Genomic DNA, 14,446 nt, shown 5'->3' with positions numbered 1-14,446 from the left:
GGCATGATTTTACAGATACACATGAAAATAACAAGTATCATTTGTATACTCCTCAACATTTACAAAATACTTTTCTCATACATTATCACATCTACTGCAAAGAATTTCTGAACTAAATAGGTTCCATTATCTACAAAAGGTATATTGCAGGAGTAGATACTGACAGTAGGGATACTGTTTAATTTGTTTTAGAATTAAAACAAGTATCCCAATTGTTTTTGCAATTGTCTTTCAACAAAAATGATAGAAAAATTGTATATCATTTCAAACTAAAATTTGGAAAATTAAAATTCCCTCAAAATTAAAAAAAAATAAAAATAAAAAAAAATAAAATTCCCTCAAAATTTATAAGATTTTTAGAGTTTTCCTCAGAATTCAGATTCCAGATAAGCATTGATGTTGATGCCATACAGTTTATTAGAAATCTCTGTATCATTCGAAGATGAGAAAACAAATGGTCTATGTAAAAGGTTTTGATTACTAACTTGGTTTTAACAGAAATATGGTGGCACTAAAATCACACATTTGCATCATCTCTCCTGTGACAAGGAGTATGTATTATGATGTGAGACGACAATAGTGCCTGGGAAGTTGAAATCCAGCAGGCTACCTCAACATCCCTGGAATATCCCTAAAATGTTGTAAATTTTACCTGTTCACCCAGGAATGACAGTAATCACTTGGGCTACAGTTCCTGCCATTCCATTTGCCTTAAAAAAACTGTATATTCCTTTCTGAAAACTAGTAAGCTTATAAACTGGAGTTGAAAAATCTAGACAAAGCAATCTGTTGTAGAGAAGCTTGAGAATGTTGACTAGTATTTTCCACAATGGGTACCAAATGAAAGATTTCTCTTAAAAGACTGCAAATACTGCAGTTAGTTTTTTTTGGATAGCTAATTTTAAAAGAAAAATGGACCCACTGAAAAGTGGTCCCTCTTTTATCCTTTAAAGGCAACTCAAGAGTGGAGACTCCAGGAGTTTTACCTGTTCACAGGAAAGGAGGATAACCAGGGAAGAGGTCCTCACCCAAAGCACCATACTAATGAAGTCAAACCCTACTGGGCTAGGGAGAAAAATCTGTCCTTGTTTTTCACAAAATAATATTGCAAAATGGATTTCAACTCTTTTGTCAGATTCAAGAAAAGGTGCTTCCTTAGAGGATTTAGAGATGATACATAAGTACTTTGAGAGCCACAGTGGGTCATTTTCCCTTCAATGGTCTTACATAATTTTTTTCTTAGGAATTAACCTATAATTTTAATCCTCATTTTAGGGGCACTTGCTTTTCTATCTCCTATCCAATGGTTTTCCAAAAATATGTTTAGTAGAAGACAGCAGTTCTAAGAAGTAATGATAATTCAGTATAATACTCAAATTGTTGTCATTACATTTTTATCAATCACTGAAAAAAAACCCTTCAATACAATTAATCCGTTTGAATATATTTTTAGTGAAAAAGATTTTTTAAACTGATTTCCCACCCTTTATAAGCACTCTAAGCATTATGTGATTCAAACTAAATGAAGCCTAAGTCATGCAATTTTCTATACATATATGACAAAATAAGGAATATATAGGCTTACAGATAAACATATACAAATGGAAAAACCATTCACAAATTCCTAAAAATTACACAGGCAGACATTATTTCCTACTCCACATGAGTTTCTTACAATACTTACAAAGGTACACTCTCAAAACCCAAGCAATAACCACTATTACTTTCAACAACAACATATTTTTTTTCTCCAATTATAGGAAAGGTTTTATTACAGTTTGAAAGATTGAATTTCAGGGGAAAAGGCACCACAATTATTATCTTTACTTTTTTGTGTACATGGCACAAAGGAGATATGTCAAGTTCCCACTCTGGAGCTCTTAAAACCTCTCATCTTGGATCAGTGTGGCTTCTTGGGTGAGGTATCCTGGCATTAGAGCTTAAAGCATTTTTCATTGTATCTATGTATAGTCACACAGCCGTGATAGGACACTGGCCTGGGCATTGCAGCTACCCCTGTGATGATACTTGTTGCCGGATCATAACAGAGAATAGTGTCTGTGGCTTCTCCATTTTCCCGTCTTCCACCCAGGATATATATTTTACCATTACATACAGACATACCACAGTTTTCCTGTTGAACCAAATTAAAAAAAAAAATTAACTCTTTGAGGGGATTTGCTAGCAAACTGAAAAGTAAAATATGCTTTAACAGACAAAAAAAAGACGACATGAAACAAGCTCCCTTTTGCCCAACTCCTGCTCTATGTGTGAGCACTAGGTAATTTTGCATGAATGAAATGTTAAAATAAAATCTATACTATTGATTGGGGCCCAGACGTGGGAGTGAAGTGAGGGTAGTGGACTGAAACAAGTTTTAACTTAATAGCAGTTGAACGAAAATATTTTTGAACAGTATGATTTGCTTCTCCTCTTAAAAGGAGGTCCCTTAGTATAGCAAGTGGCTATTACATGACCAAGGAGTAGGAACATTATTCATTATGTGGGATTACCCACAAGTTCAATGAATGAATGAGAGAATGATTTATAAACAAATTGACAAAGCACTGTTATCAGGGGCTTTGGCTGGGACGTAGAAACTCCTCAAATATTTTAACTTTGCACACAATAGGATTCTTAGCTGAATTTCCTCTGTCAATAACATAATTACTATAAAAAACAAATATTCTTGCAAGGATGAGAGTGATTCTTCAAATAAAGAAATTACACTAAAATTGTCTATTTCATGGATCTCGTTATGCTGCAGGTCGAATATTCTATTTACATTTTACTTTAATTCAGAAAGTTATTGCACATTACTATCATCCTGTTTCATATAACAATGGGATGGATTTTACCAATTGGTACAATAAACATTTTTAACTTGACTAGATTTACTGTGTATGTAAGTTTGCTCTTTCTTTGTAGAAGATTTTATTTACTTACTTGAGAGAGAGAGAGAGAGCACGTGAGCGAGCATGAGGGGTGGAGGAGAGCAGAGGGAGAGAGAGAAGCAGACTCTCTGCTGAGCAGGAAACCCCATGTGGGTCTCTGATCCCAGGATCCTGAGATCATGACCTGAGCCGAAGGTAGGTGTTTAAATGGACTAAACGACCCAGGCCCCCCTAAGTTTTGCATTTATAGAAGAAATCAAATCTTGGTAGACTTCTTCAGGTCTAAAAGAATTTGTGAGTACTTAAAAATATTTAGCTGAGTGAAGTAAGTCAGTCGGAGAAGGACAAACATTATATGTTCTCATTCATGTGGGGAATATAAATAATAGTGACAGGGAATATAAGGGAAGGGAGAAGAAATGTGTGGGAAATATCAGAAAGGGAGACATAACGTAAAGACTGCTAACTCTGGGAAACGAACTAGGGGTGGTAGAAGGGGAGGAGGGTGGGAGGTGGGAGTGATTGGGTGACGGGCACTGGGGGTTATTCTGTATGTTGGTAAATTGAACACCAATAAAAATAAATAAATAAATAAATAAAAAGGAAGACAAAAAAATATTTATATTAGAGTTTACACATACCCAGAATAATCTGGCTCGTTATCATTTATGAATGACAAACTTTTATCCAGAATATCACCCATGAATTGTACCAGTTATGTGCCAAACTACAACATTTTTCTTTATCTTTAATTTTATTTTTATTTGGCAGAGAGAGAACAAGAGAGAGAGAAATCAAGAGAGATCGTCACAAGCAAGGGGAGCAGCAGACAGAAGGAGAGAGAGAAGCCAGCTCCCCACCGAGCATGGAGCCCAATGTGCAGGGCTTGATTCCAGGACCCCAGAATCATAACCCAAGCCGAAGACAGATACCTAACTGACTGAGCCACCCAGGCACTCCCCAGCATTTTTCATCTAAAGCACAGTAAACTTTTTTTATAAATTCTAAAAGTTCTGAATACAATAAAAAACAGTATCATCAGTTTTCAGATAGAACCTAGCCTGTAGTACTGAACCTTACAGTTACTTTAATGATGATTCTTAAACTATATAATATAGGATCTTATTAATGTAATTTCAGATAATAATGCTCAGAAATAAATGAAGCAAGTAATCTTTAAATCAGTTTTTCTTTCATATCAGGAAATTGCTTATATCAGATATAGTAGCTTATTTCACTGTATTAGAATGTAAGGAGTAATGACAGCTGGTAAGAAAATAGTTTATCAATACATGAAGGTTTTTTATTTATTTTATTTTATTATTATTATTTTTTATTTTTTTATTTTTTTAAAGATTTATTTATTTATTTATTCAGAGAGAGAGAGAGAGGGGCAGAGACACAGGCAGAGGGAGAAGTAGGCTCCATGCAAGGAGCCCGATGTGGGACTCGATCCCGGGTCTCCAGGATCATGCCCTGGGCTGCAGGTGGCGCTAAACCACTGTGCCACCGGGGCTTCCCTATAGTCTATTATCTCTTATTACACATGTTGCATATAAGACTCTTAAGATTAGGTCCCTTGTTACTACACTGTCTCATTTGTTTACTTAATAAATACTTACTGAGCACCAACTAATGTAAGATACATAGAAAAGGAGTTAGAAAAAACAGTATTCTCAAGAAGATAGAATTCTGGTATGGAAATAAACATTTATACTCATAACAGAATATATGACTGCCATAATAGAGTTGTTAGTACAGTGACTGATTAGAAAAGGAGGAAATTAATTTTGAACAGGGAAACTTCGGTTTGTTGTAACTATGAAGTGGTCCTGGAAAGAGGAGTAGAATTACAAGTAGAGATGATAGAAAGGGCATTAGAGCCTCACAGGACAGCATGAACTAAGGCAGGAACACATATGATGTATACAGCAAATGCAAATTCACAGGTACTTAATATAATTGGGATAAAGTTGCAGAAAGTGAAGCTGAAAAGGCAAGCAGAGGTCAGAATGCCTAGAATGAAGTAGGAAAACTTTTGGATTTTATTTAGTATGCTTCCAATCAGAGGAGACATAAGATTTGTTGGAAAATAACTAGTGGCAAAATGGCTGAGAGAAGAGACATTAAAGAACACTAATTAGAATATTATTGCTTTTGTTTAGGAAGAACTGATAAGACTTGAACAAAAGCAGGAACCACAGGTATGGAAAAGAATAGGAGAAACTCTGAGGACACAGAAGTGATATGCTAGATTGATTCAATTTAGGAGAAAGTGAGGAAAACCTAAGAAATTAAATCTAGGTATGAAATAATAGAAAAATATATATTGGTCCCTGCCCCCAGTTCCTGACACAGAGTTCCTAAATCCCTTGGAATTTCCTGATAGGAAAATCTTTTTTTTTTTTTTTTTTTTAAAGGTTTTATTTATTTATTCATGAGAGACACAGAGAGAGAGAAAAGCAGAGACACAGGCAGAGGGAAAAACAGGCTCCATGCAGGGAGCCCGATGTGAGAGAATCCTTTTTGGGAAGCAGGAGGTAGAGTAGGGGTATGGGTAGTGTGCATGGGTGAAGGAGACCTGAGTACAGACATTTCTTTTATAATAAAAACCATAGAAGGAAAGAAACCAATTTGGGAGCATTTCTTCTTGTTCAAAATTTGTAAGAGCTAGAGATAAGGACTGGGGTAGATTCTGAAAAAGGTCAAGGAAAACAAACCCCAGCAGTCCAAATGCAACTGCTCCTTCACCATGAGATGGTAGAAAACAAGTTATTCCAATAAAGCAATTCCCTAGAACAAGTTCAAAACAGGTATACCATATGACTTATGTGGTTTTAAAAATTCTGAAATAATTCATGCATACATGAAATATACTAACAGTGAAATTACGGTATATTTATAATGGCCAAAAAATTTGGTCCCTCTTCGATTGATTTTTCTTTTGGATCGTTTTATGTTATTACCTGTCGGCTGAATGTATTCTGTACGTGCATCCAGTAATCTTCAACTGGATCATAACAGTATATTGCCTTGGTCAGCCCACCAGCAACATATATCAAGTTGTTTAAGGATACGGCTGTTATACACCTCTTGGCAATTGGGATAGCTGCACGAAGTAGCCAAGAATTGGTTTCTGGATCGTAAGACTGAACCTAGTAATATATAGAAATATTTAATTAAAATTCCTAAACAACACTGCAAATTTAGTTAATAAAAAGTCTACCAATACATAGAAACATGATTAAAACTTAAATCCCATTAATTACATTAATTCACAGAATTAAAGGAGGTTAACTTGATAGGGGAATGTCTGAATTATAAAAATTCTCAAAAGAAATGAAAATTTATTACTATCAAGCAGAAGAGAGTAACACACATAGATTGTTTCCAGAATGAATGACTATGCTACCATGATAAATTTTCATTTATTTCCGTTAAAATTGACAGTCTAGATTTTTCTAAAGATTTAATTAATTAATTAACTTTAAAAAATTTATTTATTTGTTCTTAAGAGACAGAGAGAGAGAGGCAGAGACACAGGCAGAGGGAGAAGCAGGCTCCCCATGGACAGCCCGATGCGGGACTCAATCCTGGGACCCTGCGATCATGACCTGAGCCAAAGGCAGATGCTCAAGCACTGAGCCACCCAGGTGCCCCAGATTTATTTATTTTAGAGAGAGGGAGGAGGGAGTGCCTGCAAGCAGGGGGAGAGAGGCAGAGGGAGAAGAGAAAATCTCAAGCAGATTCCCTGTTGTGTGGAGCCTAATGCAGGGCTGGATCCCACAACTCTGAGATCATGACAGATTTAGCCAGTCAAGCACCCCAACAGTCCAGATTTTTAAAAAAATTGTGTCACATAGGATAACTATGCCTCAGTCTGAATACAATTTCTTTCTTTTTTTAAAAAAATATTTTATTTATTTACTCATGAGGGACAGAGAGAGAGAGAGAGAGAGAGAGAGAGATGAGACACAGGCAGAGGGAGAAGCAGGCTCCATGCAGGGAGCCGAATGCGGGACTCGACACCAGATCTCCAAGATCATGCCCTGGACTGAAGGTGGCACCAAACCGCTAAGCCACCCGGGCTGCCCTGAATACAATTTCTTTATACTTTTAGGAAGTCCTTTCTTCATAAGAACACAAGTAAACCTCAATTCAGTATACCCTGAATTATCAAAATTCTCAATTAATGAATTCTAAAAATGTAACATTAAAATTTAATTAAATAATAATTGTCTGACAAAATTCAATTAACAATTGTGAAACAGATTAGGCATCAGATAGTTGTTTTCAGAATAAACACAGTATTTTCTGAAGTGTCAGGATGACAAATGTTCTTTTGTTCCAGGAATTCAGTGAACTGCAGCAACTTTGAGCTGTTTTCTATTTACGTTACAGAAGTTTACTTTCCTTTTTTTCTGTTGTTCTAAAACATACTTTTAAAGTATGCAGAACATGACCCAGTTGAAGGCAGTATAGTTACGGTATCGTATCCTCTGCTAATTTACTTCCCATCTGTGTTTTTGTGAATAATTTTCTGTTTCTATAGACTATAGCAGTAAAAAGTTTACAACAATTTATTTAGTACAAGATCCCAATGCTGAGATTAGTTTTATTTCAAAAAGACTAGATAATGCTTTATACAGAAAATTGTTAGATATATTAGGATTTCACTTCAGTAACTTGAAACTCAGTGTTTTCTCCTTAAGAGTATAAAGTACTAGACAATTTTTAGAAGGTTTCTTACACTAAGGGTCCTAACTATTTGATAAGCCTTCTGTATTTTTCTTCTTGTGTACATCATTGGTAATTCCTGTAAGAGAACATGGCTTACCTTATCAGAACATGTATTATCATCAGGTCCTCCCCCAATCACAAACAATTTGCCTACACAGCTAGTCACGGCAGGAGAACTCACTGCTTCCTTAAGGGGAGCAACTTCAGTCCATCGATTTGAAAAGGAATCATAACATTCTACGCTGCTAAGTCTGTTTTGTCCATCATAGCCTCCAACAACATATACCTATATGTGGAATACATGGAAAAATGTTTAATTGTCAAAAGTCTGAATTTTTGACTAGTTGGCTAAGGAATTAAGGGATTTGTCCTCTTTAAAAAGCCCTTTGGTAACTATAATTGCAATATATTTAGCTTGGTTTCTGAAACTTTTATTAGCACCCTATCATCACCACCAAGGAGACTTTTTAGACTTTTTTTTTCATAATAACCCCCTCCAATCAAATTTTAATACCACAGATACGTTGTATATCTTTTTATGTACTGTATGTTTATCTGCTTTATCTATGAAAGAGTATAATTTTTTTTATCCCCAAGAATGAATCTTTACCCTCTTAAGGGTCACACTGCATGTTTTTGAAAACTACATGATTGCTCACACTCATGGATGATGAAAATACTTGATTATTATGAAATAATAAAGCTATGAAACTAAAATATTAGGTAAGGAATACTAGACTCCAGGATCACTAAAGGCAGGACCTGCCTTGTTTTTAATTTCATTTATTTATTTCCTAAAGATTTCATTTATTTATTTATGAGAGACAGAGAGAGACAGAGAGAGAGAGAGAGAGAGAGAGAGGTATAGGCAGAGAGAGAAGCAGGCTCCATGCAAGGAGCCTGATGCAGGACTCGATCCCAGGTCTCCAGGATTATGCCCTGGGCTGAAGGCAGGTGCCAAACCGCTGAGCTACCCAGGTGTCCCTGTTTTTCATTTTAGTATCTACTCTGCTTAACAAAGTACCTGACACACAATGAACTCTATATTTCGAAGGGCTTTCACAAATATGAGGAAGGCAGACAAATTAATACCTTCATGTGACAGGTGAACTAATCAACAAGTCATTTATTAAATGACCTATACGCAGAATAATCCATTAGGAATCATGAGATAGGGCAGCCCGGGTGGCTCAGTGGTTTAGTGCCGCCTTCAGCCCAGGGTGTAATCCTGGAGACCTGGGATCGAGTCCCACATCGGGCTCCCTGTGTGGAGCCTGTTTCTCCCTCTGCCTATGTCTCTGCCTCTCTCTCTCTGTCTCTCATGAATAAATAAAATCTTAAAAAAAAAAAAAAAAGGAATCAAGAGATACACAAGAAGCGCATAACTTTTTATTTTTTAAAGACTTATTTATTTATTCATGAGAGAGAGAGAGAGAGAGAATATGAGAGCGGCAGAGACACAGGCAGAGGGAGAAGCAGGCTCCATGCAGGGAGCCTGATTTGGGACTGGATCCTGGGTCTCTAAGATCACGTCCTGGGCTGAAGGTGGCGCCAAACCGCTGAGCCACCCGGGCTGCCCCAAGAACCTCTTAAAAGAGATTTCTCCAGTTTAATATCCACAATTCCTTTAATCAACAGTCATTATCAATTCCTCCCTTCATATCTAAATAACTGTTAAGTCCCACTGAGTCTTCTTTCACAGCACAAATTAATTTTCTTAAAATATCTCAATTCCTTTTTTTTTCCTTTTTGAGATTTTATTTATTTATTCATGAGAGATACAGAGAGAGGCAGTGACATAGGCAGGGGAAGAAGCAGACTCTCTGCGGGGAGCCCGATGACGGACTCCATCCCAGGACCCTGGGATCATGCCCTGAGCCAAAGGCGATGCTCAACCACTGAGCCACCCAGGCCTCTGTCCCTCAGCTGGAAGACTGTATGAAAATTGTGGTACAATGTAGCAATTAAGGGCATGGTTTTGAAGTCAGGAGAGGCAGAGTTCAATATCTAGCATTGCCATGATATGTAAACCTTGGGTAGTTTATCTTCTGAGATTTAGTCTTTATTTACTCAATTCGAAAATGCAGACAGTAATAGTATCACATATCATAATTTTGAGGATTAAAGTTTATTGCCATTCTCCTGCATGCATAAATTGAAAATATACGTTGTGAGTATCGAGATGAAAGGCCTCTAGATTAAGAAAATCTGAATTTTGCTTTGTCCCTACTTTATCCCTTTCTGTATAACCTTGGGCAAGTGATTTGATCTCTTTGAATTCGGTTTCTATATAAATTGAAAAAGTTATATGAAATTTTATCTAAGATTCCTTCCTACTCTTAGATTCAGTATTCCAAATTATCTTACCGAGGTTTTCTTAATAGAGGCCATTTATAAATTCAAATAATTTTATATGTTTGAATTCAGTTTATATTGTTAATTTCTTATGATAATAGTTTCCATGATGTGAATACTTGATATGTAAGGTAGAAAGATTTCTTTCATGTCTTGATTTATTGCTAAGTCTTATGAAACTTCAAGGCAAATATACCAACATTTGTCAAAAAAAATTGTGTTCACCAATCCACACGTGATATTTGAGACATCAATCATTTTCATTTGCCTTTGTACCTTCAGTCTAAATGAAATTTTTTTAGTCAGATCTCTTCTTTTTCCAACCCTTGAATATTTTAGCTGTCCCCTTTCAGTAATATTTTATCATTCTTGAGACATGGCTACCAAAACTATATATAATATAGTAGGTACTGACAAACTAGTGACTTTGGAAAAATAACCAATAGAATTAGTATTTTATTTCTAATACATCTATCTCAAGGTCCTCATTATTTCATCGACCTTGTTGACAGCAGCAGCACAATAGATCAGTATCTTTAGGAATTAACAGTAGCTTTCAAACTGTGCTTTCAGAAACTCTAATATTCTATAGTACAGAAATTTCAAGAAGTCTCTATGGAGAAATAGGGGAAGAGGATGAGAGCTGATGAGAGGCTGAGAAAAGTTCTTGAACCATCTCTGTTTGCATTAGAGCAATTCTGTTTTCTCCACAGGAGGGTCTAAGAGGCAGCAATCTTTTTAGAAAGTGGTATCAGGGAACCAGTCAAAAATACATGTGGCAAGTAAGTATGCTGCTTTTATTCAGATTGCTCATTAATTTAAGGTAGCTTTGGAGGAGCTAATAGAGATGGAGGCAGAGAAAAGCTAAAGAGCCCTTGGTATACTGCTGTATTTTTTACCTTTTCTATATAATGGCTTTTTTGTTAGATTTAATTTTTTTAACTTTATAAAAGAGGGTGTAGCTGCTTTTTAAAAAGTTTGGAAACCACTAATCCGCAAGTGTTTCTCAGGTTCCTAAGGACAAAGAATGGTTCTGAACCAAAAAATATAAATGTAAATATATAAAGTAGATTCCATACCCAGTATGGAACCCAATATGGGGCCTGAACCCTGAGATCAAGACCTGAGCTGACAGCAAGCATCAGACGTTTAACCAACTGAGCCACCCAAGAGCCCCCCAAATTATGTTTTTCTTTTTTTAAGATTTTATTTATTAATTAATGAGAGACACAGAGAGAGAGAGGCACAGAGACACAGGCAGAGGGAGAAGCAGGCTCCATGCAGGGAGCCCGACGTGGGACTCAATCCTGGGTCTTCAGGATCAGGTCCTGGGCTGAAAGCGGCATTAAACCACTGAGCCACCTGGGGCCGCCCCAAATTATGTATTTTAAAACATTTATTAGCTGCAATCAGTAATCAGTTTTCCTTAAAATACACTCGTGAATTTATCTTAACACTTACTTTAAACTTGTTTTGTCCCTAAATTGTATAAAGAAAAAAGATAAAATAACATCAGTCTAGGTAAATATATCTCCTGCCTGACTGCCAAAGTCAGTAAAGGGAAAAAGACTGCTTGGATTAGACATTGGCCTGTTTTTGTACTCAATGTAACTCCTTTATTTTCCAATGCTTCTTAGGCATTCAGACTCCAAGGGAGCATGAAAAGAGAAATGTGCTTCACTGCCACAAATTCCAAATTGGGAGAACAAAATATCCATTCAAAAGTACAGTGTCAAATTGTTTATATCTTCAGTTTATCTAATGAGGTTAGAAATGGAAGGAAATACAATTTGAATCCAAAATACCCAGAGAGTGAGTAAAAAGGATTTAGTTGTAGTATTTATTTTGGAAATGTGCCAGCAATAGTAATAAAAAGTGGTTTCTCTTACTTTACCAAGGAGGACAGCCATTTTGTGACGCCATCTGCCTTTATTTAGAGAAGCAACTCTGATCCAAATATTTAACTGTGAGTTATAAATCCATACATCACGCCCATTGATTCTTCCACCTTTAAATGAAAAACAATGTATACACAATAACAAAAATATCACCAAGGGGCTTATGCCCATGGCAAAGATAATTAAAACATAGGATTTATTCACCCAGTCTAAGAATTTTGAATTCAGTTCAATAAATGACACAAAGATCCTCTTAAAGGTTAATGGAAACAATTCCACAGAGCAGATATAAACTTTGCTGATTGTTATCTTGAAAAACATAGGCCCCAAATAATAAAATGCAGAGTATGATTTTTACAAACGTGTAAGCTTATTAACCTGCATCAGACATCAGAAGCACCAAAATAGAGTTATTTTTAAAAGATTTTTAAAAATCACCCATCTTTTCAAAAGTATACTATTACACAAAATAAAGTCTGTATTGTTATATTGTTCAACGTATAATACAGTAATTTGCGAAGCTGGTAAAATTGTTAACCAAATAATAGTCTTAGGATCATTGATAACGTAGTTATACTTTGTGTAAGCCTATCATTTTATTGTCTTAGATTTTAGATGTAACATCACATAAAAGAAGTTAAGAATTTTAAGGAAAATCCTATTTCATAAACTTTGGGTAGAATTTCAGAAAACCTGGGTAGATCAGAGATGCTTAATTAATTCTTTAAGTAATTTTCACTTTGCATACTTTACTGTGTTCCTTTAAACAAAATTAACAAGTAAAAGTTTTAAAAATTATATTCTATATGCATTTGAGAGCATTTGAAATATGATTAAAGGTATTTTTCTGACAGATATTTTATAAATTACACTGGATCATCTTGAGCCTGTTTTTAAGAGAAAAAAAGTCATTCTTGGTTTTATTTGTTGTATAAACTCTTCTGCTCAAAGTGGGCATATTCACTTTCACGGTTTTCTTCTGAGACACTACTACTTAAAACAGCCAAGCTGTGTTCAAATTAAAAGTAGCTACTGTAATTATTCTCCATTTACCTGAAACAAGAATGTCATTCCTTAGAGCACAGACTGCATACTCTGATTTGGTAAATTCTGGAAGCTTAGCCAAAGATTTCCACTCTCCTGTCACAGGATCATAGCACTCAGTGTATGGAAGATTAAATCCTCCAACACGTTCACAGCCTCCAACGACAACTATCACCTCAGAATAGCCAGTTGACCTAAAATAATTATTATAAGAATATATAAATAATAAAATACACTCAAGATTGTTGAAAACTCTAAAAACATATTATCATAAAGAAAGTAAAACACTATTATAAACAGTTAAGTTTATTCTCTGAGCATGTGCCAAATAATACAGGCTGCCAATGACTTTGAAAACAAACATTTGCAAGGGACTTAGTGACATCATTTTCCACAGAAATTCCTATGGATGGATCTTTTCTTTTCTATGGAGTTCTGCCTTAAAAATTGTAAAGCAGTCCAAAGATCCTACCTAACTAAACTGGAATCCTAGTATTAATAAGGATAACTTTCAAATGCAGTCTTGTAGTAATTCAGATATGCATAGCCACACTAAGGTGAGATAATGTAGGAAAATGGTGCTTTTTCATCAGATTGCTAGTTCTTTTTTTTAAAAATATATTATTTATTTATTTGAGAGAGCAAGAGAAGGAGGAGGGGCAGAGAGAGAGGAGCCCAATGCTGGGGGCTCAATCCCAAGACCTGGAGTTCATACTGAACCACCCAGGTGCCCTAGATTGCTAGTTCTAAAAAAATTAATTCATAGTATAATCTAAGTACCCTTTAAAGAAGTATATTTATTTGTTCAGAAACTATTTTTCAAAATAATTTTTAAAGTAAATTAAACTAATCTGAATTAAAACACTGAGCAGTCACTTAAAAGTGTTAACGGAGTTTATAACAAGGAATGTGAAAGGAAAAAGCAACACAAAAAAATTGTACAGAAGGTCTGATCAATACTATGTAAAAACTGTGTCTGGAAAGAATATATCAAAGTGCTAATGATATCTCTAGATAGTATGGCTTCCTTTTTTTTTAAAATTTTTTAAAATTTTTATTTACTTATGATAGTCACAGAGAGAGAGAGAGAGAGAGAGGCAGAGACACAGGTAGAGGGAGAAGCAGGCTCCATGCACCAGGAGCCTGATGTGGGATTCGATCCCGGGTCTCCAGGATTGCGCCCTGGGCCAAAGGCAGGCGCCAAACCGCTGCGTCACCCAGGGATCCCGCTTCCTTTTTTTCTATCAACACGAATTTTCAAAATGATAATGAGCATGGACTATTTTTTTTGAATGGAAAAAACATTTAGAGCACTAAGAGAATCCTAAGGTTTATGTTAATAGACTTTTTATTTTGTAGTTTAAATTTAAGATAGATAAGGAAAAACTAAAAGTTTATCCAGGTTCTTTGTTACTCATAAGGCTCAATATAAAATTTGGAATTTTAAAATTATTTGGATTTTGTATTTTTTCACAAATATAATTGAAGTGAAAAAGTTCCTGTAAATACATTTTA

At 35.5% G+C, this 14,446-nt stretch overlaps 1 protein-coding gene across 6 annotated transcripts in view; it reads right to left on the bottom strand.

Annotated features, from left to right (window-relative positions):
• Positions 1-399: 399 nt before the first annotated feature.
• KLHL24 (kelch like family member 24) overlaps positions 400-14,446 on the bottom strand; it is a 38,467-nt gene continuing 24,420 nt past the window's right edge. For 5 of the 6 annotated variants that reach the window (XM_077879838.1, XM_077879837.1, XM_077879840.1 and 2 more), the window contains 5 exons: positions 12,941-13,125; positions 11,879-11,997; positions 7,732-7,920; positions 5,861-6,049; positions 400-2,134 (listed from right to left, as the gene is read on the bottom strand). In XM_077879838.1, coding sequence (XP_077735964.1) covers positions 1,934-2,134; positions 5,861-6,049; positions 7,732-7,920; positions 11,879-11,997; positions 12,941-13,125 — 883 coding nt within the window. In that variant the 3' untranslated portion in view covers positions 400-1,933. The remainder of the gene's footprint in view (positions 2,135-5,860; positions 6,050-7,731; positions 7,921-11,878; positions 11,998-12,940; positions 13,126-14,446) is intronic. The other variant, XM_077879842.1, reaches the window with a different exon arrangement.

Source organism: Canis aureus, chromosome 31, assembly GCF_053574225.1.
Source record: "Canis aureus isolate CA01 chromosome 31, VMU_Caureus_v.1.0, whole genome shotgun sequence".
NCBI lineage: Eukaryota > Metazoa > Chordata > Mammalia > Carnivora > Canidae > Canis > Canis aureus.
Note: the sequence above shows the minus strand (reverse complement) of the source record. Positions and strands in the feature narration are given on the sequence as shown.